Genomic DNA, 27,151 nt, shown 5'->3' with positions numbered 1-27,151 from the left:
GATCTCAGCATCGCGGTGAGGATGGGTGGGAAATCCATTCCGTGCAGCAACGCGATCCTCGTTCAGCACGCGCAGGCTACCGAACTGTGTGAACTGATGATCATAGTAGCTGGCAAAGCTGAAGGTATGGAAAGTCTTCAGCCACCCGCCATGCTCGGCGTACCCACGCTCTTTAGAGCGCCGGGCGACAATCTTAGCGTGGGAAAGAGGTTTGGACATTATTGCGGGCCTTGGTTGAGATATACTGATAGAGGTGAAGAGGAAAATCGTAGAGCAACAGCACCACCCTATCTATATATACATTCCATATCTGTCAAAAGTGGATGACGGCAAATTAGTCAAGAATTTGTAAGAACCCGCAGCAGCGTTCTGGAAGGCTCGTTAGTGACATCACGGATTCCAGCATTTGTCAAATATTAGCAAGCCCATGGAAGGTCCTTTGGTTGGAGGATTTCAACCCCCTGACAAGATATGAAAGAAGTTTCTAGTATGCATCTGGGTTGGAGTGCGTAGTCTTTACGTTCGCTATATGCCCGAGCAGCAGTTCAGGGTCATGACTATTCAATTCCCTACTTGCCATGAGTTACGATTGATATTCCAAGTTACGTCTAAGGCCCCTAACACTGATCTTGCTGCTCTTCGTCTACTCGCTGGCGGGACAGCTGTTTCGCAGTGATCTTTCCCACCCACTCGCCGATGTCCCGCATTAGCTCCTCCTTGATTCCATCCGGCTCGGCATGCAGTTGGTGAAAGCCGCCCTCAAACGATTTCCACGTCTTTGCATCCGGTTCTTGCGGATCATGGGGAGCTAGTCTATCGTAGAGTCGTTTCGAAATGGTGTGGGAGGTGATCGAGTCTTGGGACCCATGCGCCCAAAAGACAGGGCACGGGAGTCGCGATGCGAGATGGGAGGGAGTGGGCCGGTCGGATTCAGAGAGGTTGGTCAAGTCAGTTTCACGCTGGAGTCTGGAATCAAATTCTCTTCGTCAGCCGGGGAAGGGGCGGGCTAGTAGAGTCGGCAGCATAACTTACAGGTCCTTTAACCCCTCGAGAGTGCCAGTATTGTGGCACAGAGGGTCAGTCCGGTACATCTCCTGGACGCCCTGGTTTCGGCTCACAAACTTCACGTTCAGCGTTTGGGTGAATTTAAATTTGGGCCAAACCCGCGCTACCATCTTGCCAGCCTCGACTGTAAACCAACTCGGCCGACTGGCATCATCTAACCCGATGTAAGGAGCGTCCAAAATCCAACCCGCAATGGGCGGACGCTGTCCGCGGCTCAATTCAGGACTGGTGGACAGCAGGTAGAATGCAGACTCCTGGCCGCCCATGCTATGGCCCATGATAAAGAGTGGAGTGCGCTCGATATCCGGAATGCACGAGGCAATATGCAGCAGCGCTTCGTTGATTTCAAGCAGAATCTGTCGGGTTCGACCAATATCACCGCGTTGATCGTTCGTTTTCACCGATTTCCCCCAACCGCGTCGGTCCCAGGCGTGCACCTGAATGGGATAGGTGGAAACGAGGAGCGAAAAGAAGTCATCATAATGATCACAGCGATCGCTAAAGCCGTGCAGAAAGGCTACATGCGACTGGGGAGGTTGCTCTGGCTAGAGACAGTGGTGAACCGATCAGTTTCCTTGACATGACTCCTGGCACAGGGAGCCCCAGGGGCGTCCGACTGTTCTGTCCGGGCTTCACTTGTTACTCACTTCCCACACTCGCGAATATAATTCAGTGCCATCACTCAGCTTAAAACTGCTACTCGTGCTCCTGACCATGGTGTTTACAAGTTAAACGAGAGTCGATAGCGAGGGGGGAGGCGTGATAATATTGGGATGAGTTGGACGTGAGAAAAGCGGTGGACAAATTTACGGGAAGTTCCCCGAAATGAAGGGGATAAAAAGGACCTCGGCATAAGAAAAACTCGTAGCCTAACTGGATTTAGCTGAACATATTCCCGTACGCAGTCTCCGTGCTCCCCGTAAGGGCTTCCACAACAGTCCCGCTGAGGGCAAATCCCTAGAGATGCATCTTCCCCATTCCAGTTCCTCCCGGTAGAGAGACTAAAGGTACACCCGCTGGGTCAAGTCATATTTACCGCCAACAGACAGCTGGGGGACCTGAGAGTACCGGGATTGTAGTAGGGCTCGTGTGTTCTGTAGCACCTGTGCATCTCGATCAGTAACTCACCCCCGAACCATGTGGGCATAGGATAAGTAAGGGCTTGCTCGGTACCTGGATATAGCTCAGGTGAGGATTGCTCCTCAAGCTCCGGATAAATGCCCACGACATAGCCCCTAGCTTTCGGTCAGCGGCTGGAGGGTACTCAGTGTCGGGGGTTTGACGACTACACTCACCGGTCGCAAGGCCCTGGAAACTAGTATCTGCAGAGGTCTGGTCGTCCGCGCAGCCGCTAAACATCCATACGTCCTTTCCCTCGTTTCGCCAGTCTTCCGTGAAGTTCTCGTCGGCGAGTCCGTTCTCATCCGATGGCGCTGGCGGGTGTTGAAGTTGGGAGAAAAACGAGTGCGCTTCACCAAGAAAAGACTCAACATCGCGGAATTTTTCAACTGAGAATCCGCCGTGCAAAAGATGTGAAGCTTCGCGGACCAGAGAGATCCCTTCCCTCACATTGTTCATCAGGTTTACCCGGCCGTCCGCGTCTGGGCGGAAAACATAGGGCAGCTCTACCGCAGAGCCTGAATGACAGCAGTCAAAGAGGATGGTAAGTCTGCAGCGAGGGTTCAGGGGGGAAACAATGGCTTTATGAAGCTTCCGCGCGTTTAGTTTTATGGAAGTCCGAGAGTCAGGGGAGCGCAGGCAAAAGACATACAGTGTCGCTGGTAATCTGTCCGTTGCGCTCAAAATCCACGGGACAGATAGTGTCATCAAGCCTATATTCTATTCTATTAGCCCCCTGGCAGAGTTCCCGCATGCCCATGGGGGACTGGAGACACACCCATACTCTCGATCCCCGTCAGGGTTTTTGATTTGACCTACATGCCCCGTCAGTGCCGGACGACGATCAAGTCCCAATTCAACATACTGCCATGACCTGAATAGGAGAGCCACAACGAATCGCCTGCATTGTTACACGAGACCAACCACCTGAAGGCCGCCATCAGATTGGCCCCCGTGGGATAGAACGGGGTCCCTTGATTCTCCGGGACATCGGTCAACATAACCATGCTCCGTGGATCTGGGGAAAATCCACAGTCTTGAACGAGGTATTCGCCGATGTTCCTGGCATCATTAACGCATCCATTCAATTGGTGCTTTGACCCAACATAATTGATGCCGATCAAAAGGGCCTTTTTACGAGGCATGGTCGGATACATCGGAGGGGCTTATGCCAGCTCGGGGCAAAAGGGAGGGCTTGAGGACTATGAGGATGCGGAAATGTAGCTGCCTAAAGCTTGAAATATTGACATCCACGATATCCACAATGCGGCACGGATCCCGAACTACTTTGCGGCTTATTGTTATATGAAAACTTTACCAGAGGAAGGAGGCGCAATCAACAGCTGCTGTATAGACGAGAATAGCGCAATGAATTGTCTTCGGATCAGCGCCACGTTTTCCAGTGAAAGCTCTTCAATGAATTCGTCCGAAACTAAAGCAGTCATGACTGACAGCTGGGAACAACTGACTATAAATAGCCGATGGCTGAACCGGCAACAAGCATGGGTGTCCGGTGGGATCCGAAGTAGTCAACTTCAAGAGGCCAATCTGTATATGGCGCAGGATGTACTATGACAACTTTACCGTTCAGCTAACAAGGTGTCTAGACAACCATTTCGTCCTGGTATAGTATTGTCGTTGGTTGCTCAACATACTATATGTCAACGGAAGTTGAGGACTGCATGGGCATTACTTATGAAACTACTTGGAGGTCAAGCTATGATTGTTCAATATATCTTCTAGGCCCAACGTGTGAGTGCTTGTGATCGGGGGACCTGGATGATGCGGCAAGCTAGTCATTAATGACCCCCTCAGCCAGGGTCGGTATCGCACCGTATAATAGGTATATCTATATACAAACCGATGCTAAGTCAAGTCATCAAGTAACGGCTTTGGCGCAACCCGGCCGTGTTACCCGGTCTCCCCGATCTACCGGTCACCCTAGGTAAACCCTACCTACCTCGAATCGAATAGCCATGAGGACATCCGAGAATCTCAGTCGTATAACCCGGGTTTCGATCTGTTTCTCACAGGCTCAAGCCATTGGAACGCAGAAAGACCTTCACATTTAACAAGACTGAGCTGTATATCTACATTCATATGACCTAATAGTCATGGCGGGACTGAAAAAAAAAAAAAAAAAAACAGCACATAAGACACAGTGTCAAACATTACGCCATCCTCTTTGGCATAAAACTAATAAATAGCCGTCTGGATCTTGAATAGTCACCCCCCATTTCTCCCAGTACTCATTACTGTGTTGCACCCGTCTCCCTCCTGCGTTTATCAACCGCTCTACCACTAACGGATCAATCGGGCCGTCCATATAGATGACCAATAAATCTTCTTCGGTTGGTGAGGGCAGTATATCATCATCCGTGCAGAGCACAAGCTCTAGATGCCAGGCAGCATCAGACCAGCCGAGCATCAGCAGTTGATGACCACCCTCCACTTCATGAGCCGGTCCACTGCGCCACAGGACCTTGAGGCCGAGGCCAGCAACAAAAAAGTGCTCGATTGAGGCGAAATCCTTTGATGGTCGCGCTATACGAATGTGTGAGGAGGATGTCGGGACAGATCCCGTACCAGGGACCGAGGATATTGTTGAAGTCTCCGGCTCCGGATGAGAGGCCATTTTTGTGGTAGGATCTGGGTGATACTGAAGACTCCCTGCTCTTTTCTCTCTAGGGTATACTCTCGACTATTTTAAGCCAGTTTCTTTATGCTTATATTCCAGGACTCGTCATGAATCCGGTCTGGAAGCGACCACTGACTAATGGGACATTTGTCATCTTGCAGGACCTAGTTAACTAGTTAGTCAAATATGAGTCTCGAATCATGGAACCATTACTTGATCCCGGAAGAGCTATACCACTGGGGTAGACCTAATGATACTTGCAATGGTTTTATTCGAAGAGCCATGATGAAAGTGCATGTAATGGCCACCAATAGGAATATATGTACCAGAGAGCACCACAGAACGTAATACCTGCCCTCGCGATAGAAGCCTGATCTAAAAGCCCAATTTGGCAGTCTGACATCCATTCGCACACTTTATACCTTTTGACGACCCTATGCGTCAGAGTGCTATCAATCGCCTGCACTCTGCTGCTGCCTAGCTCCTGCACCACTTGGCCTGGGGTGAATCCCATTAACCACTGCCTGTTTCCAGAACAGCTACAATGATGGACAAGAGGACCGTGATCCAACCCTTCAGCCCCCAGAGAGCAAGAGGGAGGTATTTTTCCATTTCTGGAGCAGGCAGATGCGTTCACGTCGTTACACCCTCTCCACCATGGCCCCTCCTTTCGTGTACAATAGGTCAAATATGCGGTTGCACAATTAGTAGGGGACTATCCACCTTTCCCCGTTTATCTTCGCAGCCATTCCTGATGAAGCATAGGGTGCGCATACCGACTTTACAAGCGTCTCTGACCAATCATAGCCATTTTCCCGCAATTTGAAGCGGTGATGCCGCACGCGATGTAGTGCAGTTGAAAAATCCAGTAGTAGTGGAGTTATCGTTCTCACGACAGGTAAAGAGAAGCGAGAGTAGGCGAATGGCAGTGGACACAAGGCCCCAATCATCAATTTTTACATTGCCCATGTATGGGAAGCGTTTGGAAGAAAAGAGATCGACTTCGGAGATATGTATAGGGATGGAAGATATGGCAGGTATTGAAGTCCACCCTGGGGCAGGATCATTCATTACCTTTACTCGCGCTCCCAATGGATTCTTAATCCTTCAGTGACTATGCCTAAAGTCATTCCTACCATCACCGGCCGGCCCTCGCTCTCATTATCCTTGCAGAGTTACACGCAGACAAAAGTCGTCTAGCTAAAGGATGTCACTTTTACGGTTGCCCTCCGAACTTTTGCTCTTGGTGTGTGCGTTGCTCGAGGCGGAAAGTAACATAAATGCTCTTTCTCAAGTCAACCGCCAACTTCACTTTCTCGCTAATCCATACCTTTACCGCCACAACTTGAAGAAGTCGGGAGGTTCGGCGCTGCTATGGGCTGCGAGACATGGAAATGAAGCCACGGCCAGAATATGTATCCATGAGGGCTTTGAGATTGATACTGTAGATTCCTCGGGATCAACGGCATTGTCGTGGGCTGTGCGGGAGGGGCATGAGACGATTGTCGAGCTCCTAATGAAAACTGGAGAGATTGATATCAATCTGAAAGATTCCAGCGAGGGTCGAACCCCCTTATCCCTCGCTGCTGAGACCGGACACGAGGCTATCGTGAAGTTGTTACTCGACACAAATCTAGCCGATGTGAACTCACGAGACTTTATTCTTGCAACGCCTCTGTCATATGCTGCAGAGTCGGGACATGAAGAGGTGGTCAAGCTTCTCCTTCAGGCTCAGCTTGTGGAAATAGACCCAAAAGACTCTACGGGATCAACCCCTCTATCTTGGGCCGCGGAAAACGGACACGATGCAGTCGTCAGCCTTTTACTCGACACCGGACAGGTTGATGTGAATTCAAAGGACTCAAGGGGCTCAACACCCCTCTCTCGGGCTGCCGAAAACGGATCTGACACTGCTGTAAAGTTGTTGATTAAGGCCGCAAAGGTGAACGTGAATGAAAAGGACTTTAGTGGCCGAACACCACTGTCTCGGGCCGCAGAGAATGGCGATGAAAATATCGTTCAATTATTGCTTGAAGCTGAAAAGGTTGATATCGATGCCAAAGACTCCGGGGGATTGACCCCGCTATCCTGGGCTTCAAAACAGGGACATCCTTCTGTAGTGAAACTCCTGCTCGAAACAGCACAGGTGGACATTGACGCACAAGACCTCATGGGCCAAACAGCTTTGTTTCACGCAGTGGTGAATGGGCATGAGATGGTAAAGGACGTCTTGCTAGGTTCTGGGGAAACATATCACTGAATTTACCATTCCTGTACTATTACTTATGCATATACTTTCATACAATCCTCGCATGGTGCTACTAGTAAAAATCTAAAGTATTGAGAGACATTCGTGCCAGCAAGATGCTGTAAGTGAAAAAAAAGATTAGTTATATTGTTTATAACCAGCATGTGGGGGGGATCATTCATGTAAGAGCAGTTACTACCCGGAGATTACTGAGTGAGCACTAAATATGAAGGAACTATCTTCTCATGCATACCAATACCTACTTTATAGCATGATATTGGCTGGTTTTAATACCATGGGCTTAAAAGTCTCCCCCACCCTTCAGTGATGGCCAAAGAGCTTCCTTCGTCCCTACCCTACCTCTGTCAGCTAGGCACCAATGAAGGGGGGGGGATATTCCCAACAACAGACCGTCTCATGAGCCAAATGCCATCCTGCATAGCGGTCAACATAGCCAAAGTGATTTCCCCGAGGGCCGGTGCTCCACATGGTCAAGCCGCGGTTCACACCCGGACGTCAGAGTTATATAGCTGCTCGTGCTAACGCTCCGTGATCGTGCTGCGGAGTTGACAAGGGACCGAGACCGAAGACGCCAGAAAGACAGGCACTGGACGAATCCCGAGCAGACAGTGCTGGGCAAATCCACTTACCATGGCGAACATGAAGAATACTCGTACGGAAGGAATCCAAGGGATAGTGGCAGCGGAGTATTGGTGGAGAAAAGTCCTTTCACAGTAACTCTGAAACGTGCCCACGCCTTAACAGGAAACCTGTGAGCGCCATAGCCGATAACAAGCAAGGTCAGCGAGTCATACTGCAAAAGATCGTACATCATCATACCCCTAAAACCCCTCGCCATGCCGTAACGCCTCCATCAGATGCTGGATTATCGTGGTTGCCGACGACATCTTCTCCAGGGAGAGCTTATCACTGAGCCTATTCTCGGAGCTGCTCTTAGAACCTCCATCTAGCCCCGTGTTCGGACTTTCGTTTACTTGAATGGATTTGGCGGTGTCCATATTCCACCGGAGTCTATTCTGTTTACATTTGGCCTCAATGGATGCCGAGAGGACAGCCTTTTTATAAAAGGGGATCAGCAACGGCCATACCGAGCAAGATCCCGGCCTTGGTCGTTGAATTCTTCAGGACAAAGCAAACTCGAACGCCCACAGGGAAAGGGTTTGTTTGGAACTCCGATGACATATGGGTTCAAGGCTATACGGATTTCTAGTGATATTGTCCAATCTTCGGGGACTTGAGATAACGCGTTATGTTGTGTAAGAAACGAGCGATTACTGATGTTTAAAAGTCTATGCCATGTTATTAAATGATGAGAGGTCGTCAAACTATGATGGTAGAAAGTTGACTGAAATGAATTCAATTTAGGTCTAACTAGGAAATAGAGAGATGCTTGGAGGAAGTATAGAGATCTAGAAGGAAACAGTGGCCTTAAATATATAAAGTAGTTATGTGTTACTATCTTCTTCTTTATAGTGATACTGCTTTATAGTAGTGCTAATTATATTTATTAAGTATAGTACTCTAATATACCCCCTTTAGCAATATGTCTATTATATAAAGCTATTTAGAGTCTATTTTTAACCTGCTAAAATCTAATTTCTTAATAAATTTATTAAATTTTGTAATTAGTAGTATCTTAGTTAGTCTATTAGTAATATTATCCTCTCTACTAACTATTTATAGTTAAATTCTACTATTTTTAATTATTTCTTTAATAAAAAAGTAGTAAATATCTATTTAGTAGAGTATAGATATATAATTTAGCTTCTTTATTAAAGTAATAATATTTATAGAATTAATATATAAAAGTATAGTACCTTTTATAGACTTTTCTAGTCTAATAGTTATATATAATTTTTATAATTATATAGCTAGCTTTATTATTATATTTTATATAATAAATTTAGTAATAATTAAACTTAAAATAATTAGTAATTACTTTACTAATTTTTATATAATTAATATTCTAAATATAAAAAATATAAAGCCTTTTATTAATTTCTTATCTTTATAATCTATATAGGAGGCATTAATATATATATATAATAGATTATCTAAATAATTTAAGACTATTATATAATCTAAGATCTTCTTTAAATATTAGAAAACTTATTTAACTATATTATAATTTAACTTACTAAGATTATAATTTCTCTATAATAATTATATTATTATATATTAAATATCTAGTTAGGTCTAAATAATAATCTAATTTAATAATCTAGTTAGTTTCTAGTAGTAGATAATATTATCTTTATCTATAGAGATATATATAGTATCTAGAATAATACTACTAGTATTTAGTATCTCTCTAGTTAATTTCTATCCTAGAATTATTAGTATATAACATGGCTAAAGACTATAAAAATTCTATTTATAAAGTATCTTTTAAATATATATATATTAAAATATTAATATTAGATTACTAAGTAGTCTATAAATATTATATCTTAAGAATTATATAAGTTTACCTAATTACTTTAATTTAAAATATTTTTCTAGCTTATCTATAAATTATTAAATATTTACTTTATTAGGGCCAGCAACTATTATATTATTAATATAGATAATAAGTATTAGCTATTAATTTAGATTATAATAAAAATATAGGTCTTTATTAATTATCTTTATACTAATTTTTACTAGAATATTATAAAATTCCTTATACTAAAGAAATACTAACTATTATAATCTATATAGGGTTTAGAATAGTAGATATACTATATTATCTTACTTATTAAAACTAGTTAGTTAGTATATATAGATCTTTTAATCCTTAATTATTATATTAAGATAGGTAGTTACTATATTAAATTATACTTATTTTAAATTAAAATAAGTAACTATACTTAAAAATAGCTTTATTAAAGTATTTACTATTATTAGGGAGTAGACTTAATTAAAGTCTATACCTAATTTTTAGAAGTTTCTATATATAACCTATCTTATATAGAATTATAATATATTATTATTTATATTTAACTTTAAGTTATATACCTATTTTCCTAGTAAGACCTTTATATCTTTTAGTAATAGTATAAATTTATAAGTCTAAATAACTTTAAGTTTACTAATTTAACTTTATATTACTTGTATCTAGTAATCCTTTTATAGTAACTTTATTACTTAAGTATAGGTCTATAGGATTCTGACTTTATAAGTCTTTATAGACTTAATCTCTAGTATAAAACTACTAGGATCTAGTAATACTATAATAATTATATTAGGTAATTCTCCTAGCTTTAGATAAGATTCTAGTAGATAAGGTATTTCTAGAAGTATTTTTAGAGATAATATAGACTAGAATTAAGATTATTATTTCTATTTTACCTTCTCTTCCTATAGTTACTTTGCCTGCTTATCTTTAAAGTAAATACTTTAGTATTAACCCTTTATAAATCTTAAAGATCTTTATAAAGTAGTAATACTACTACTAGTATTATTACTAACAGGATTCTATACCTTTACTAGGTTAATTATTTCTATATTCCTAATATTAAATTTAACCTACTTTCTAGTCTTTAAATACTTTCTTTTTAATATATCTAGAGTTATTAGAGTATAGTTATCTTTAAAAAGTTCTAAAATTAGTAAGACCTCCCTATATTAGGTAAATAACTCTAGAAACCTTTATATTAGTTATAATATTAGTATCTTTTTAAAAATAGGTTAACTAGTATATAGATTATCTATAGTAAAATAGTTAATTATTTCTTTATATCTACCCTGCCTAGATTATTCCTCTATACTAGATCTTACTATCTCCTCTATATTCTTACTAATTACTTGATTATTTTACCTGGTAATAATTTTAAAAATAGCTCTGGAGGCAGGCCCAGAGGCAGGTATCTACTCTAATATAATAAGCTCGGTAGTCTTGGAGATAGCCCTAGGGGCAGCCCCAGAGGCAGGTGGCCACTCTAGTATAATGAGTTTAATACCTGCCTCTAGGTTAGATAGACTTAGTTTAGATAGGGCTAGATTAGGTATTAATATTTAAATTCTTCCTATAATAACCTTATTATTATTTACTAATAATAAAGTTTAGGAAATAATATTATTTTAAGATATATTATTATAGGTTATTCTTCCCCTTTTAATATTAATAGGTATAGTTACTCTAGATAGATTATTATTATTTAGTTTTAATTTATTAGGAAGTCATGATTATATTTTATTTATTTTATTAATATTACCTTTATTAAATATTATATTCCTTAACTAAATTATTTTCCCTATATCTAGATACTATATCTTATAGATATAATCTTTATTATATCTAATTAATTAACTAATTTTTACTCTAGATAATATTTTTATACTTTTAACTCTATTCTTATATAGGATATTTATAAATACCTTATATCCTTATATATAAATATATTATAGATTAATATCTCTAATTAGGATATTTAATTCTTTATAAAAAAATTATATAAGTAGCTTTCCTTTATTATTACCTTTCCTAACCAATCTATTTAAAATATAGACTACTATATTTATACTATATAGTCATATAATTAGCTCTATTTTTACTTATATATATATTATGCGGGCAGTCTAGATCATATAGCTACTAAACTATTTAATAGCGCCATTTTCCTTAGGGGTTTATGGTAGTATTGGTTCATATATAGTACCAAAATCCTTGCTTTACCTAGCATACTTATTAAATTTAGGAGTAGAGTTAAATCTAACCCTTCTAATATAAATACTAGTTATATTTAGCTAATTATTATATATTTCCTTTAATACTTTTAAAGATTTACTTTTTACCTTTAAATATTATATAAAAAGGTATCTAGAATAATTATCTAAAACTAGTAGAATATACCTAATACTATTTCTTCTAATTAATTTGATTTTTTAGAGATCTATATATATGAATTGCAATAATTTTATTATATATAATTATGGTTTTTAGAATATCTTTTTCTTTAATTTTAATAATTAATATACTTTATAATATAGTTTAGTATTCTAATTAATAGCAGGCAAGTTATTAGTAACTAAGTTATTACTTTTATTATAAAGTATTACTTTATTATACTTTAATTATTTGATAGATAGATAACCTAATTATTGATATAATAAGTCTATTAATATAGTGGGTATGATTACTGCCTTATTTAGAACTAAAAATAGGATATTATTATCTAAGACAGTATATTTAATTACCTTATCTATTACTATCTTATAAATATATTAATTTTTTAAGTTAAAATAGATTCCTAATTCTACCTTTATTCTTTCTACTAGTATTAGGTTATATAATATATTTAGATTCTAAAGATATTCTATTTAGTATAATATTAAAGTATTATTATCTAATTTAAATTAAATTATTACTTTTTTATAACCTTAGGGATATACTACCTTACTATTAGAGGTAATAAAATCATAATTCTTGAAGCTATTTAAATCTTTAATTAAATTATTAAAGAGATCATGATTATTATATATTATATAGCCTGCTCTGGAGTTATATAGCTACCTATTCCTAAAAGTAGTTAATATTAAAGCTATTAGTATATTAACTCTAGATAGTATAAAATTATTAGTATCTAGAATAGTATTAGCTTATATAACTAGGGTAATAGCTTAGTTTTAGATTAAATTATTCTTATTCTTTAACTTATATAGCTTAAAATATTAAAATATTAAAATTAGTCTCTATCCTTCCTTCTACTTATTAATTACTAAATATAAATAATTCTTAGTATTATGTTTTTCCTTCTTATAAAATAGGTATAGTATTCCAGGTTTCCTAAATTATTTTAATTAATAATTAATATAGCTAGTAACTATCATATTCTATAATAGTATATATTTCTACTATTACTACTACTTCCTTCTATTATTTATTATTAGTTAAGAATTTAGTATATTTATAGCTAGTATTATAGTATTAAATATAATATTAAATAATAAATTTTCCTAAACCTTATCCTTTACTATATTATATATAGTATAAAAATACTTCTATATAGTTATTTTAATAGGATTATTACTTAAATTATTTAAGATTAAATCTATAAAACTTATATTATTTCTTTTAAATTCCTAAAATATTATAGTAATTACTTAATAGAGTATAATAATTATTTTTAATTTATTAGAAATATTTATTTTCTAGATAAAGTCTAATATAAATTTATTAATAATTATATAATTTTTATATTTAATCTTAATAATTTCTCTTTATATCTAATATATATATCTTTAATTATTACTAATAACTATTCTTTATAACTTCTATATAAAATTATCTATAAAAATATATAGAATAGTATTTATTAATAGTTTCTTTATTAGTTTCTTACTTATTAAATATAATATCTAACTAGCTATTATTTATAAAAGAAGTTCCTATAATTTATATTTAGAATTATTAAATTATAGTCTAGAAATATTACTTTTAAGAAGCTTATTTATCTTATAAAGCCTTAGCTCTATTTATATAAATAAAGCCTAGATTTTGAATTTTAAATTATTTTCTAATACTATTATTAGGCTCAAGTTAAATATACTATTCTTTAGCTTTATTGCTTGATTTCAGCCATCAGTAAACAGGGTAGTAGCCATTAAAGGTAAGTGTAGTAAGTTAGGGATATTAGGATATCTACTAGGAGTAGGTTTAGTTACTATTTTTAGTCAAATTATGGAGATTTTCCACATACTATCGCCTAGGTAGAGTAACATAATAGCAGTATAGGTAGTATAACATAATAGTAATAGGTAATATTTCTACCAGGATCTTTTTCCAATCAGGGAGCAGATTTCTAGTATAGAGGTATAATAAGAGTTTTTAGAGGTCTATAAAGTATAAAATAGAACCTTAAGAAGGGCTTATAACCTGATAAGAGATCATCAAACTATAATAGTAGAAAGTTAACTGAAATGAATTTAATTTGGGTCTAACTAGGAAATAGAGAGATGCTTGGAGGAAGCATGAAGATCTAGAAGGAAACAGTAGCCTTAAATACACAAAGTAGTCACGTGTCGCTATCTTCTTCTTTATGGTGATGCTGCTTTATGGTGGTGCTGATTGCATTCACTGAGTGCAGCACTCCAACATTAAATCATTGTATTCGTTGATCAGATTGTCTTATAGGGGCAGAACCCTTTTTTCAAACGAGACACTGGACAAGATACCCAGTCCACTTTCAGGCCGCCTTTTCGCTGTTAGAATTTTCTACAGAGATCTCGTGCACCGCGAGCCTCTGTTCCCTCCATCGAGGTCCAAATTTTATTACCAGCACTAACAACGGGGCAGTGGACAGCATGACTAGCGCGATGAAGGTGAAGCACCAGCCCCTTCCCATCGCACTCAACATGGGGTCAATGAGAGCAGTTGCCCCAGCACCTAGCAAACAGCGGACGAAGTTATTGGATGCCGTTGCGACAGCGGCATTCGTAGGATAGAGGTCCACGAGCAGGGTACCGACTGTGTTGAAAGCTCCGGTCAATGTTAAGCCCATGAAGAAAAGAATGGTGGTAGGGGCAGCAAGGTGAACGGCAAAATTCAGACACCAGCCAAAGGCAATCACCGTAAAGCTGGCTATGGTCAGGAGAGGTAGGGCAATCTGCAAACGGGCCTTTTCGATAGGAAACCCTTTCAGGTTACGAGATCGAGTCTCAAGGAGAGAAAAGCCTAATGGCTTCGCTAGGCGACGGTAATTCCGATCCAGTAGTTTCCCACTGACGATTGAAGCTACTGTCGCTCCCAATCCAAACGGGATATAGCATAGCCCGATCTGAAGGTCATCTAGGCCATAGAGCTCCTTATAGATAGACGGGATAGATGCGCTGACATCGTAGAAGCCCGCAAAGAGAAGAGCATTGGAGAGAAGAATTATTCCTGTATCCCTTTGGAACACGATAGAGAGCGTTTTCACGGGATTGGGGAACTTGAGCTTGGGACGAAGGGCATTCTCCTGCGGTGGTAGCTTCCGCGTCCTCAACCAACTGACGATCGATAGATTCCAGGCCGGGGGAGGAATTGATCCATCACCTACGATTGCGCGGGCGGTTTCGGGAAAGAACAAGATGAATTGAACCAGAAAGGCCGCTGCAAAGATAATCAGGAACCAGAAAATTGCACGCCATCCGAGATATTGAGACAGAAGACCGCCGATAATGGGCCCCAGGGCAGGGCCTAGCAATGAGCCTGCAGTCACAAAGCCCATATAAGACCCACGCTCTGCCGCAATAGCGATATCAGCTACCACGCCTGATGACAGGGCTATTGTAGTGCTACTGCCGGCACTCTGCAGACATCTAAGAACAAAGAGGGCGGCAAAATCATCTTGCAATGCGAGGCCAATATTGGCGGCGATATAGATAATAAAGCACACAAGATAAGCTGGCCGGCGACCAGCTTTATCGGCAAAGTCACCGACAAACATGGGAGATAATCCTTGGAATATCTGTCAGGTTGGACTGGTCAGTCTTTCAATCAGCCACGCGAGTCGTTGGCATTGATATTGGTTACCATATAGCTTGTGAGGGTCAGATTAATTAGCGAGCTTGACACATTTAGGTCGTGGGCCAGGCTGTTCAACGCTGGGAAATAGATCTGCGATGATACCGGTGAGAAAAAGCCCGCCCATGATGCCGAGAAGACAATGTATCTTTTCTGTGACTTGGTGAAGACGGAATACGGCGTATGTGAGTCTCTTGTCGTACTGGGTACTAAAGCTCGCTGGTTGGCGCTGCTGCCCTTACTCGGTTCTTCTTCGTCTACCACTGTTGATGCCATCCTTGCTTATGGTCTGCAGTTTCAGCTTCAGTTTCCTAGGAATGGAATTATCACCATCCCGCAAGATGATGTTGTCTAATTTCTCAGAACAGTATACGATTTGATAATATGTGCCACTCCAACTCTATGCAAGGGAGGGCGCAACAATTCAAGATACACACTAATTAAATGAATGGGTAGGGTTAAAGGAAAGAAAAAGGCAAAGAGAGAGAGAGAGGGGAGAAAAAAAAAAAAAAAAAAAAAGGACCGACACAGGAATGGGGATACGACGATAGCCGACAAAATTCAGATTATCAACCGAGGGGATGCCGAAGTAGAGTGGGGAAATGCAAGCTCAAGAGACCATGGCAGACGGCGCCTCGATCCTGATCTGATATACAGAGTATTCAAAGCCCAAGCTTGCATCCTTAAGCGGGATTGGTATTCCCGTCATTATCCGGACAGAATCAACCACTCACAATGGCATCCATGCATAAGGGCCCGGCCCACACTACGCTAGCATTCCAGAATTCTTGCGGATCAGGTCCCGTTTACTTTCCGTTGATTGATTTGCTAAAGCTTTCTCGTTCTCACTAGATGCTGTACGGAGCCAATCTTAAAGACCAGTTCCTCCGGGATGGAGAATCAAATCAGCTAAACGAGACAAATGGGCTTCCTGCTTGAGGGTATTGTTGATAAGGTATGTCTTAATAAGGGCAGGAGATGTGCATGGATTAAATAATAGAAATGTTAGCTACCTACGAGGTGATTTAGAGATCTTTATATGTGATCCATGGCTATACATGCCACAGCCTTTACAGGAATGATTGTTTCCAGAAGACAACATGAAGCAAGCATAACAAACAAAAACAAAAGAACTCCACTCTGGTGCCTTTAGCTTCTCCCTAAATGGTGGAGTCCCCAGTGAAGAAATCTGCTGTCTTGCGAATAACGGACTTCTTGATTAGGGCTTCAGGATCTCCCACATAGATGCGGCGGGAGCTGTCGAGGTCAATGTCCTGGGCCTTGATCCACAAGGGGCCTCGGAAGTAGATCTTAGCGATAATATACAGCACAAGGATAGCCACAATGGAAATATAGTTTGCGAAAAAGGTTTCAGCGCTGCTCTTTTCATGGAGAGGCCAGACAGCAAGATAGAACTCGTTAATAATGAGAAGGAAGCACCAGAAGAGGCCGTAGATGGAGCCCCAGGGCCAGGTCCAGGTTTTCCAGGGAAGGTCCTGCGCGTCGCGTCCTTGTGCTTTCCAAGCAGCTCGGAAGCGGATGTGACACACGAAAATCATGGCCCAGACGTACAATGTGCAGAGGGAGGTGAGATTGGAGAACCATCCGAACACGGTCGAGCCGGAGTTGCTGACGTTAAGATAGCACAAGCCACCGCCGATTAAGAACGTAAGAGCAATGGCGGCAGGCGGCCGTCCATGCTTATCACACTTGGCAAAGATTTTGGGTGCCATACCAATACCAGCAAGGCCAACGAGAGTACGTGTTCCAGCATAAGCTTGAGCGTTACCACAAGAGAAAACGCTGATAAAGATGATGGCGTTCATGGCGTGGGCAAGACCGGGGATCTGGGCGTTACGGAAAGCAATGACGAACGGACTCGCATTGATACCCTCGCCTCCGAATAGGTTCGGGTCCTTGGGGGAGACTGTGATGCTCACCATGAGGGAACCGATGATATAGAACAGACTTAGACGGAGCCAGATGGCGTTCACTGCCTTCGGGACTGCCTTACGCGGGTTCTTGGCCTCGGCCGCAACAACACCTCCCAACTCACAGCCACTCATAGCAAAGATACAGGTACCCATGACGGAGAGGAATCCCTTGAACCCATTGGTGAAAGGCATCGAATTCCAGTATTCAAACCCGGTTTTCTGGTGGTTGGGCGCACCCCCAGCGCTGATGACAATACAGCAGACGATGACGATAAAGATCCAGAAAAGCTTCACAATTGACATGAGGGCTTCAGCTTCACCAAAGACGAGGACAGCGCAGACGTTAATCAGGAAAATAAGCACGAGGAAGATCGAGAGCCAGGCAGCAGTCGGGACTTTGTCCTGATCGTCCCAGAACCGCAGCACGGTGACGATACCTTGCAGTTCGTTGGCGAGCGTGATTGCAGCAGAAAACCAATAGGCCCATCCCACAGTGAAAGCAGGCGCCGCATCAATAAACTTGCGGGTCCACTGGGGGAATGCAGAGGGAACAGGGTACAAGACAGCGAGCTCTCCGACGGCCTGGTTGAGCACCCAAGCGATGGAACCAGCGAGCAGATATCCAAGGAAGATGGCAACAGGACCACCATTGGTCAGCGAGGTACCTGAACCAAGCCAGAGACCCATTCCAATAGATGAACCGACCGAGAACAAGAGCAAGTGGCGCGTCTCCAGCGAGCGAATCAAGCCCGAATCAGCGCCATGATCGCGCATCTCACAGCCATAGCCCATCTCGCCCACGTCGGCGGGTATTGCTTGGGGCGGAGAGGCATCCCCTTCCACTTTTTCCGATGACATTGTGAACAGTGACGAGAGAGATTTCTCTGAGGAACTGTACGCCTAGATGGACTCCCTGAGGGAAAAAGAGGACAGAGCGTAAGAGCCAGGGGAATAGATGAGGAACTGGGTCTGATTTTAATCTCGTGCTGCACCAACTATATACTATATGACAATTTGATAAGACCAAAAAATCGCCCGATTCCACCAGTAAGTGACGCCAGAAAATACGGCCTCGGACGGCAACAATGCCCTGGGCGCCGTCTAGTCAGTGTAGTGTGCCCACTCCTACCTACTCTTCCCCTACTCCTGCCCATTCTCCAGCGGTGGCTTGTCAGGCGATAGGCCCGTATCTACCATTACAGTCCCCGGGGCGATTTCTCAACCAATAGCTGACCCAAGGGAGACAGTCCGGCAGCGTCATTGCGCGTGATAAGCCATGTAAAATTTGCCCGGGTGGTTAATGTGGCGATAGGGGTGGCTTTTCCCCAATCTTTTGCCTGGAGTCTTTGGCGTTAGGATCGATTAACCTTCGTTCTGGAAGGGTGACGCGTATTCCGATTCCGATTCCACCAGGATCTAATGGCTGAGTGATACCTCATTATCCGTGGAAAAGCAGGCATACCTAGATCCGAGTAGGATCACAACCCCTTCACCCGGAGAGATGCAGGAAGGATGAGCCAGAGGGGGCCCTCTTTCAGTTTCACAAACCAGAACTTCGCGCTTGCAGGTGTGCCAAGTCTACAAACTTAATGTCATGGTTTTTCCTCTGGGTTCTTAGCCGGTTCTTAGGCTGCTTGACAGATAAAGGAATAAAAGCAAACATACCTGAGTATGCCTTTGCCAATCGGGCCAGATGTGCAGCGGCACCCCTTTATATTCGCTTATCTGTATCCTCGTCGTAGCAAATCATTCTTTCGGACCAGCCGTGTAAGAGTTGACAAGCGTCTTCCAGTCTCGGCCAATCTGGGCATGAGAGGAGAAGCTTCCAAGAGTTCTCGGCAGCAGCTAATAAGCTCACCAGGCCGGTAACTGGACCGTATCACAGAGCCTACTCCATATATATGTAGTAGCGAGGTTATCATCCAGGACTGTTTGGGGGGGGGGGGGGGGGGGGAGCAATGCGAGTCCATGCATCACAACGCGCTAGTCAAGTCGCGGAATGGCCGATGATAACAGATCCAGTACTATCTATGTGTGCTGAAACTGCAGCCACGGCGGAGTAATGCGTTCTATGAGGGCTTTCCTGTCTAGTGCATTGTTTGCATGAGGCAGGGATTATAGTCAGCTTCGGTTGTTTCCATGATGTGGCTGAGAAGGGATGCTAGGTTGTTCTGGGCGACTAAGGTTTTCTGTAGGTGTTGGGAATCTTACTTAGGGTCGAGCCAGCCAGGCATACATACACATATCAAGAGGCAGGGGTTCACAGGCTTTGTAGCTTCAGCTGGCTTGGTGGTGTGATATGGGAGAGAAAAGATAACATATCACGAATCAACTTGGGGGGTAGTTGCCAACCTCATTCAGAGAGAAGAATGAAAAAAAAAAATAGAAACATGGGGGCAATTAAACAATATTCTTTATCTATAGGCTAGACCCAATGCTACTTGGATCTATCAAGAACATGCGATGGTGGAATCCATGCATAGACTCTGGTAATTCTGCGTATGCCTTCAGTGGCAACAGACCTAGACCATAATGATGCAAAAAGTAAGAGTTGGATTGAACTTGTCTATATCATAATATCCAGGTCCCTGGGGAACAATAAAAAGTAATATACAGTCAATGTACAGCACGGCTTTCTTAGTCTATACCTCCCCTCTCTTATCATTGCTCATCTCGCGCATGATAGCCCTAGACTCCTCGGTATCAAGACCCCCTTCGGTTTCTGTTACATGGGTCCTTTCTTCCCCCCGTTTTTCCAGACTGGTTGATTGGCTATTGGGTTCCCCTTTTCCTTTAATACTCTTCCACTCTACCCCGGCTGCACCTAGAATGGCACACGCGCTGATAGCAGCGGCGACCACAAAGATCTGAGTTAGTGCGTAGTTGTAAGCGTTGATCACCGTGCTAAGTTCGCTTGGTGGTACAACATTGCGTAGGTTGGTTGCACCGCTGTTGACGATTGTGTTGGCATCTAGACCGGCGACATCCGACAACCGGTCTACGAGCTTGCTAGAGAGCAGATTCTGATCGACAGAAAGGAAGATGGAGCCGCCGATCTGCTGCATGAAAAACATGAGAGCCATCCCAGTGGGGACATCCACGCGAGATAGAACGCTCTGAGCCGCGAGAGTGGACGTTTGGAATCCGCACCCTACCCCAAGCCCAAAAAGCACCTGGTAGCCAATCCAGTAGCTGTGATTCGACGTTGGGGAAAGGGTCGACAGCAGACCTGCGCCTGTAGAGCACAGTACAGGGGAAACGAGCATGGCTGGAACGTAGTATCCGATCCGTTGGGTCACGGCGGCGGACAGAATGCTCATTAAAACCAACGCAATCACCATGGGAATTGTGCTGAGGCCGGCGGTCATTGCCGAGTCACCCTTGACGACCTGGAACCAGATATTGAGGTAGTAGACGATTGACATCATGGCCCCCATTGCGAGAAAAATAAACACCATGGAGCCCATAATTGAACGGTTCAAGACAACCCGGCTCGGGGCCACCGCGGTCGCTGGAGTGAGGGTCTCAAAGACTATGAAAGCCACAAGAAGCACCGCGAATGTAGCAAGAAGCCCGATAATCTTGGGTGCTGACCAGGCGTATGTAGTCCCCCCCCATTCCAGCGCGAGAATGAGGCAGACTATAGAAGGAACGAAAAGGATGACTCCGACTGGGTCTAGACGCTTAAGTTGAGCCGTGAATCCTGGCATCTCCCGCTTGGGGTTATCCAGATGGAGGAAAAGAAGGATCCCAAATAGCGTGAAGCCGCCAATGGGCAGGTTAAGATAGAAACACCATCGCCAAGTCCTGCATGCGTGAGTTCAACATTGCCCCCTATAGTGTATATTTTATACTTACACGTTGTCAGTAAATAATCCACCGATGATGGGGCCTAGGATTGATGATATCCCAAAGGCCACGCCGAAGAAGGACGTGAACATCGGGCGCTTGCGAAGGGGAACAATCCCCAGGATAATCATCATACCTCCAGACTGGATACCGGAAGCTCCAAGACCAGCAATAGCGCGTCCGACAATAAAGGAAGTTGAACTCGGCGCGGCTCCACAGAGGGCAGATCCCGCCTCAAAGATCACAATCGACGTGACAAAGCACCATTTGGTGGAGTAGAGCTGGTAGAGTCTACCAGAGATCGGGGTAAATGAGGCCCCCGTGAGCAAATAGGCACTGCCATACCAACCAATATCATTGATCGAGTGGAATTCGTCACTGATATGTATTAGCAACCTAGTGACATCCACCTTACACTACCGAAAAGCATGCGAAGTACCTGATACGGGGAATGGCCGTTGCGATGATAGTTCTATCCTATGGGTACGTCAGCGAATTGCAGCATCATCAACCACCAAAGTTGACCTACCAGAGCAATCAGGAAGATCGACAAGTAGACCCCTAAAATAATCGTCCAGAACTTTGGTGATTTGAGCTGATAGTTCCTCTCAGCATCTGCGTATTCGTTCTCTCCGTCAACTCGCTTAGACTCTGCTGGGGCCGACATTGTTAGTGTAATGTGTACACAAGCAGGTAAAAAAAAAAAAAAAAATAAGGATCTGGCTAACCGGACTACTCCTGAATCTGTACCGGATCCATTTTTATATATAATCATAAAAATCCGGATAGACTACCTCGACTTCACGAGAATCGGGGGCTCCCAAGCAACTTGCAATATATTCGGCGGACGCCAGAAAAGCCCGGATGCGCTGAGTCATCGGTATCTTTCGGACGTTAGAAACCCCCGGCTTTTCGACAGGAAGCAGGAAGGCAGCAGGGGATAACATTTTGTGGCCTGCTGTCGAAGAAGCGGATTGTTTGCGGCCCTGGAATGGACCATGTCTGCCCTCCAACCTGAGCCACAGCAGCAGCATACGCAGGCTGCTCGGTCACCGCGTGTCCTGGCGTGTATTCTCTGCCAACAGCGAAAGGTCAAATGTAATCGCAAGTTCCCCTGCACAAACTGTGTCAAGTCGAAGGCGCAGTGTGTACCAGCCGATCAGGTCCCCCGGCGCCGAAAACGCAGATTTCCAGAGAAGGAGCTGCTTGATCGACTGCGCCAGTATGAGACTCTGTTGCGCCAGAATGATATCCAGTTTGAGCCGCTCCACAAAGACCCGACCGGGGATAATGAGCCCCCGAATGCTCGGGTTGGCGCTGCCATAGCTGACGCGCAACCCGATAATGAGGGAGAAACGGACTGGTCGTCTCCCTTCGCTGCAACTGTCCAGGAGGACCGGCGCTACGAGGCCAAGTATGTGTGTGCCCAATGTAGATTGGGCAGTACTGCTCACATTCTTTAGGAACTTTTGGAATATAATCAAGCAGACGGTGGGTTTTAAGTGACCTCTTCATCCTCCTACAGTTGACCCCATACTTACGCGCTAACAGTCCCCCGAGAGCGACAACAGCGATTTCTCGTCTGACGAGATAGATGAAAAGACCGTGAAAAGCGCCTGGGACCAAGTCTATGGAAACAATGACCCTCTGTTTGGTTCCCGGAAGACAGCTGTCGATTTGTCGGCCCTGCACCCGCAGCCTGCTCAGATCTTCCGCCTGTGGCAGATATATCTAGACAATGTAAACCCGCTGCTGAAAGTCACCCATACTCCCACCCTTCAAGGTCAGATCATTGAGGCGATCAGTAACCAGGGGGAGATTAAATCCACACTTGAGACTCTTATGTTTAGCATCTATTGTGTGTCCATCCTGAGCATCAGCCCCGAGGATTGCGATATGCTTCTGGGGACGCCCAAACAGGAGCTTCTGAGCAAATACCAGTTTGCCTGCCAGCAAGCATTAATAAACTGCGGATTTTTACGCTCGGACAATCGCGACTGTCTGGTTGCATTTTTCCTCTACCTTGTAAGTCCAGTTGGCCACTTTTGTGGTACCGTTCTCAGCTGACAATTTCTAGGTCTCGATACGCCCTGCGACTGATCCTCGCTCTTTGGCATCCATGCTGGGAATTGCGATGCGTATGGCGCATCGCATGGGCTTACACAGTGAGGCAAGCTGCGCCAGATACCCTCCCCTTGAGGCGGAGATGCGCCGAAGGCTTTGGTGGTCTCTGGTTATATTTGACAACCGTATCGGAGAGATGGTTGATTACAGAAACACTTCGCTTACCCCCCTCTGGGACTGTAGAATTCCTCTTAATGTCAATGACTTTGACCTCCGACCAGAGATGAAAGAGAGTCCAGTGGCTCAAGCCCAGTCGACGGAGGCACTTTTTGTTGTCCTTCGAAGTGCAATGGGAGACTTTGTGCGCCAATCTCCCTCCCATCTTGACTTCTCCTGTCCTGCTATGAAGCCCCTGGCAAGGGGTTCCCAACAGAATCCTGCATCGGATACCGGTGACCTCGGCAGTTTGGAGGCAACGTTGGAGGATACATATCTTCAGTTCTGCAATCCTGAAATTCCACTGCATCTGATCTCAATCTGGATGACGCGCGGATATCTCGCAAAATGCCGCCTTGTTGAGTACTACTCCAGGCATTCGAGCGGGCCACAGACAGAAGAACATCGTGACATGGCCATTTCACATGCAATCCGTACACTGGAGTGTGACATAAATATCATGTCTTCGCCCCTTACCAAAGGATACCAATGGCTACTCCACTTCCACTTCCCTTTCCCAGCATTCATTCATATTCTTCATGACTTGAGACGACGTCCTCTAAGCAAATATGCGGAGTATGCCTGGGACATTATGAGTGAGGTTTTTGCGATTCGGGCCATGGTTCTACGCCTATCTCCCAACCTCTTCTTCAAAACGTTCAAAAGGCTTGTGCTGCTGGGTTGGGAGGCCCGTGAAACTGCGCTGATACAACTAGGAAAGTCACCCGTACCGCCGACAATCGTGACGGCCGTTATGGAGAAGGCAGCTCAGCATGCAGCGAATTCTGACCCTGACACGACGGTCGCTGGTACAAATATGGACAATACTGGGCCTGTGGGATCAACACCGATAGACTATGCTGCCACTAGTTTCCCTGGCGGAGAAGACATTTGTGCTGGGGTAGATCCGTGGATGTCCCTCAGCATGGCTGAATTAGCGCCTGGGAATGTTGAGGGGGACCAGGAAGATTGGTTTGCGATGAATTGGACCGTTTAGCTGCTTCTGATCTCACACTTTGCGGGCATGGGCATGGTAGAAACCTTTGGTATATCACTAAAGCAGGGAAATAAATCAAGAGTATTGTGATAACAGCCCCCGCCCCCTGATACTGATGCATGCTCTACTAACAACTGCTTCAGCCAGGCCGATGTGATGCTGTATATTGTTCTGGTCTACAGATATCGTTCTAGTGGTATTATATCTTAGCTGGAGAGGCATTGAAATTGGGGATTTGGCTTCCAAGAGTAGATATTTTCCACCGCTGTGATTGACGTCCTAATCCTAGTGGCCTGATGGCATCATTTTACATATCTGTTCGTCTGCTCTAGCTGCTTACGCGGAGGGATTCGCTCGTTTATCGTCAATCATATTAATCTATACTTCATAATATGGTTAGCCATATTCAGCTCCAAATCATATATCTAATCCTGTCTAGCGGGATCCTGCGCGGGCTTATTCAAGAGGAAGCCATCGATCTCCTCCATGACCTCAGGGGTCAACTTAGGCAGCAACTTCAAGCTCTGCACATTGTCGACAATCTGCTCTGGCCGGGAGGCACCCGTGATAACAGAAGTGACGTTCTCATTCTTCAAGCACCAAGCCAGAGCAAGCTGCGATAGCTTAACGTCAAGTTTATCGGCGAGTGTCTGTCCAGATTGGTTAACGGGTGCCAATGAATCAATCGACACGGGGGTTCCCTATTTCCCGTACCTGTAAACCATTGATCTTCTGGATGTTCTCGGCCCACTGCTTGTTCTCCCAGTCGGCCCGGACACTGTTAGCAAACTTATCGTTGCTTTCGGCGAAGCGCGAACCCGCCGGAGGCTGTGTGGTGGCGTTGTTGTATTTGCCGCTGAGAAGGCCCATCTTCATCGGGGAGAAAGTTGTCAGACCAATTTTGCACCGAGAGTACAGCCGTTGGTATTGGCCTTCGACCTTCTCCCGGTCCAACATGTTATAGAGGGGCTGTTCGACAATAGGAGCAATCAGTCCGAGCGACTTAGCGATGCCACATGCTTCCATGATCTCATCGGCCGACCACTCGGAAGTTCCCCAGTAAAACGCCCAGCCCTTTTCAATCACATAGTTAAAGGCCCGCACAGTCTCCTCCATTGGGGTCAGTCTATCAGGCCGGTGGGCGTAGATAATATCGACGTATTCAAGCTGGAGTCTCTTCAGCGAAGCCTGCGTGCCTTCGATGATGTGCTTCCGTGAAAGGCCGTGGTTGTTGATGAGGATTTCTCCGTTGGCAAGGCCCCAGTTAAGCTAGGAGGATTCTTCGTCATTTCGAATTCCTCGTGAAATAGTAAACCACCGGGGCGTTAGACGAACCTTGGTGGTGATAACGAGATCGCTGCGACTCCATCCGAACCTCTTGATCGCTTGGCCCATTACGATTTCAGATTGTCCTCCCGCATAGCTTAGATTTGTTTTAGCAGGAGATGGGAGACGCGGAAAAATAGCAGAACTATCTTACCTTTCCGCAGTGTCAAAGAAGTTAATTCCGCAGTCATAGGCCTGCTTCATGCATTGGAATGTGACCTCTGTATCCCAGTCAGTGCATTATCAAAACGAGGCAGGCAACCCCCATACCGTTGTCAACATGGCCACCGAAACTAGGAAAAGTTAGCCCTTGTAATGTTCCAAATTAACTAATAGGAGTCACCCACGTTAGCCATCCTCCTAGCCCGAGCGCAGAGACATGCAGTCCCGAATCGCCTACTCGACGGTAGAGCATATCTTTATTCTTGTTGGGCCACGCCATTGTGTCTCGACTTTGACTGCTATCGATTTCCTCGAAAGAACTTGATTCAATCTTTTTCAAAAGAATGAGAGCAGTGTTCGACAAGGTGCAACATCGGGGGGGGACTTTCGAGTATTTTAATCAGGAGCTGCACCCCCGACCGGAATCAGTTCGAAATGCTAGCCTGCAACACTATTGGCCAGGGTGGGCGGGATCGATTGCAATTTACTCCATTTAGAGGGATTAACGGGGACCCATTCTGTAAAATGGTCTGTTTCTCGGTGAAATACTCGGAGGGTCCTGTGGTTTCTGAGTAGCAGGAGTCATAAAAGTCGGCGGCCAACTCAACTCGCCCGACTGAAAGCAACAGATGGAAGTTTCGAATAGAATATCCCCCTCTCCTCCCTGCTCTGAAAGTAAAAAGATGTTTGTTCAGACAGATATATATAGCTTAAGATCTCCCCCCCCCCCCCGCGTTTCTTCGGGGTCCTTCCGGTGGCCAAGGCACCAACTACCTCCCTCCATATCCCGTGGTGTGAAGGAACCCTATATGTCAGTTAAGAGCAACGACTTTCCCTTTCCCCTTAATAGCTTAACATACACAATCCATTTGCCTTGCAGTTTTCCACTGCATCAGTAGTTAATGTTAAGCACCAAAGAAACCTCGAGCCCTTTGTTTTTTTTTCCTTCTTCGGAACTCCTCTGATTCTAGGCCCAATACGGAGTACTTACTATATGGTGGGTCTTGTGATGGCGTCTTTTCCCCCG

General features: G+C 43.8%; 9 protein-coding genes across 9 annotated transcripts; 1 reads left to right on the top strand and 8 right to left on the bottom strand.

The window, feature by feature from the left end:
* Positions 1-617: 617 nt before the first annotated feature.
* Positions 618-1,781, bottom strand: P175DRAFT_0442901 (acylglycerol lipase; the record flags this gene model as incomplete). Its single annotated transcript, XM_040894144.1, has 3 exons — positions 618-966; positions 1,033-1,610; positions 1,713-1,781. The coding sequence occupies 3 exons, from the start codon at positions 1,779-1,781 to the stop codon at positions 618-620; spliced, it is 996 nt and encodes a 331-aa protein (XP_040750426.1).
* Positions 1,782-2,066: 285 nt separating this feature from the next.
* P175DRAFT_0442973 (caspase family protein) lies at positions 2,067-3,329 on the bottom strand (the record flags this gene model as incomplete). The annotated part of the gene is made up of 6 exons (XM_040894152.1): positions 2,067-2,168; positions 2,239-2,300; positions 2,361-2,775; positions 2,837-2,897; positions 2,963-2,999; positions 3,050-3,329. The coding sequence occupies 6 exons, from the start codon at positions 3,327-3,329 to the stop codon at positions 2,067-2,069; spliced, it is 957 nt and encodes a 318-aa protein (XP_040750425.1).
* A 576-nt stretch (positions 3,330-3,905) lies between these two features.
* Positions 3,906-4,987, bottom strand: P175DRAFT_0503844 (VOC family protein). The gene has a single exon (XM_040897709.1). The coding sequence runs from the start codon at positions 4,817-4,819 to the stop codon at positions 4,349-4,351; it is 471 nt and encodes a 156-aa protein (XP_040750424.1). The 5' UTR covers positions 4,820-4,987; the 3' UTR covers positions 3,906-4,348.
* A 1,167-nt stretch (positions 4,988-6,154) lies between these two features.
* On the bottom strand, positions 6,155-6,841 carry P175DRAFT_0442855 (uncharacterized protein; the record flags this gene model as incomplete). The annotated part of the gene is made up of 2 exons (XM_040894139.1): positions 6,155-6,545; positions 6,573-6,841. Coding segments are annotated over 2 exons (660 nt in total), but the record flags the coding sequence as incomplete, so codon positions are not given.
* A 7,163-nt stretch (positions 6,842-14,004) lies between these two features.
* Positions 14,005-16,050, bottom strand: P175DRAFT_0525749 (MFS transporter). The gene is made up of 2 exons (XM_040899428.1): positions 15,566-16,050; positions 14,005-15,521 (listed from the first exon to the last, which is right to left on the bottom strand). Exons 1-2 carry the CDS (start codon positions 15,850-15,852, stop codon positions 14,258-14,260), a joined length of 1,551 nt encoding a protein of 516 aa, XP_040750422.1. The 5' UTR covers positions 15,853-16,050; the 3' UTR covers positions 14,005-14,257.
* Positions 16,051-16,238: 188 nt separating this feature from the next.
* On the bottom strand, positions 16,239-18,368 carry P175DRAFT_0551370 (uncharacterized protein; the record flags this gene model as incomplete). Its single annotated transcript, XM_040900444.1, has 2 exons — positions 16,239-16,991; positions 17,190-18,368. The coding sequence occupies 2 exons, from the start codon at positions 18,366-18,368 to the stop codon at positions 16,737-16,739; spliced, it is 1,434 nt and encodes a 477-aa protein (XP_040750421.1). The 3' UTR covers positions 16,239-16,736.
* Positions 18,369-20,152: 1,784 nt separating this feature from the next.
* On the bottom strand, positions 20,153-22,026 carry P175DRAFT_0442348 (MDR family MFS transporter; the record flags this gene model as incomplete). Its single annotated transcript, XM_040894120.1, has 4 exons — positions 20,153-21,317; positions 21,369-21,737; positions 21,799-21,836; positions 21,889-22,026. 4 exons carry the CDS (start codon positions 22,024-22,026, stop codon positions 20,153-20,155), a joined length of 1,710 nt encoding a protein of 569 aa, XP_040750420.1.
* A 373-nt stretch (positions 22,027-22,399) lies between these two features.
* On the top strand, positions 22,400-24,627 carry P175DRAFT_0401254 (uncharacterized protein; the record flags this gene model as incomplete). Its single annotated transcript, XM_040892986.1, has 4 exons — positions 22,400-22,773; positions 22,823-22,850; positions 22,911-23,384; positions 23,437-24,627. Coding segments are annotated over 4 exons (2,067 nt in total), but the record flags the coding sequence as incomplete, so codon positions are not given.
* Positions 24,628-25,061: 434 nt separating this feature from the next.
* P175DRAFT_0495349 (putative voltage-gated K+ channel beta subunit (KCNAB)) lies at positions 25,062-26,404 on the bottom strand (the record flags this gene model as incomplete). The annotated part of the gene is made up of 6 exons (XM_040896076.1): positions 25,062-25,286; positions 25,351-25,905; positions 25,972-26,059; positions 26,117-26,183; positions 26,233-26,255; positions 26,310-26,404. The coding sequence occupies 6 exons, from the start codon at positions 26,402-26,404 to the stop codon at positions 25,062-25,064; spliced, it is 1,053 nt and encodes a 350-aa protein (XP_040750418.1).
* Between the last annotated feature and the right edge of the window lie 747 nt (positions 26,405-27,151).

Source organism: Aspergillus ochraceoroseus (assembly GCF_002846915.1).
Source record: "Aspergillus ochraceoroseus IBT 24754 chromosome Unknown P175scaffold_7, whole genome shotgun sequence".
Classification (NCBI taxonomy): Eukaryota; Fungi; Ascomycota; class Eurotiomycetes; order Eurotiales; family Aspergillaceae; genus Aspergillus; species Aspergillus ochraceoroseus.
This window is presented reverse-complemented; position numbering and strand designations above follow the sequence as displayed.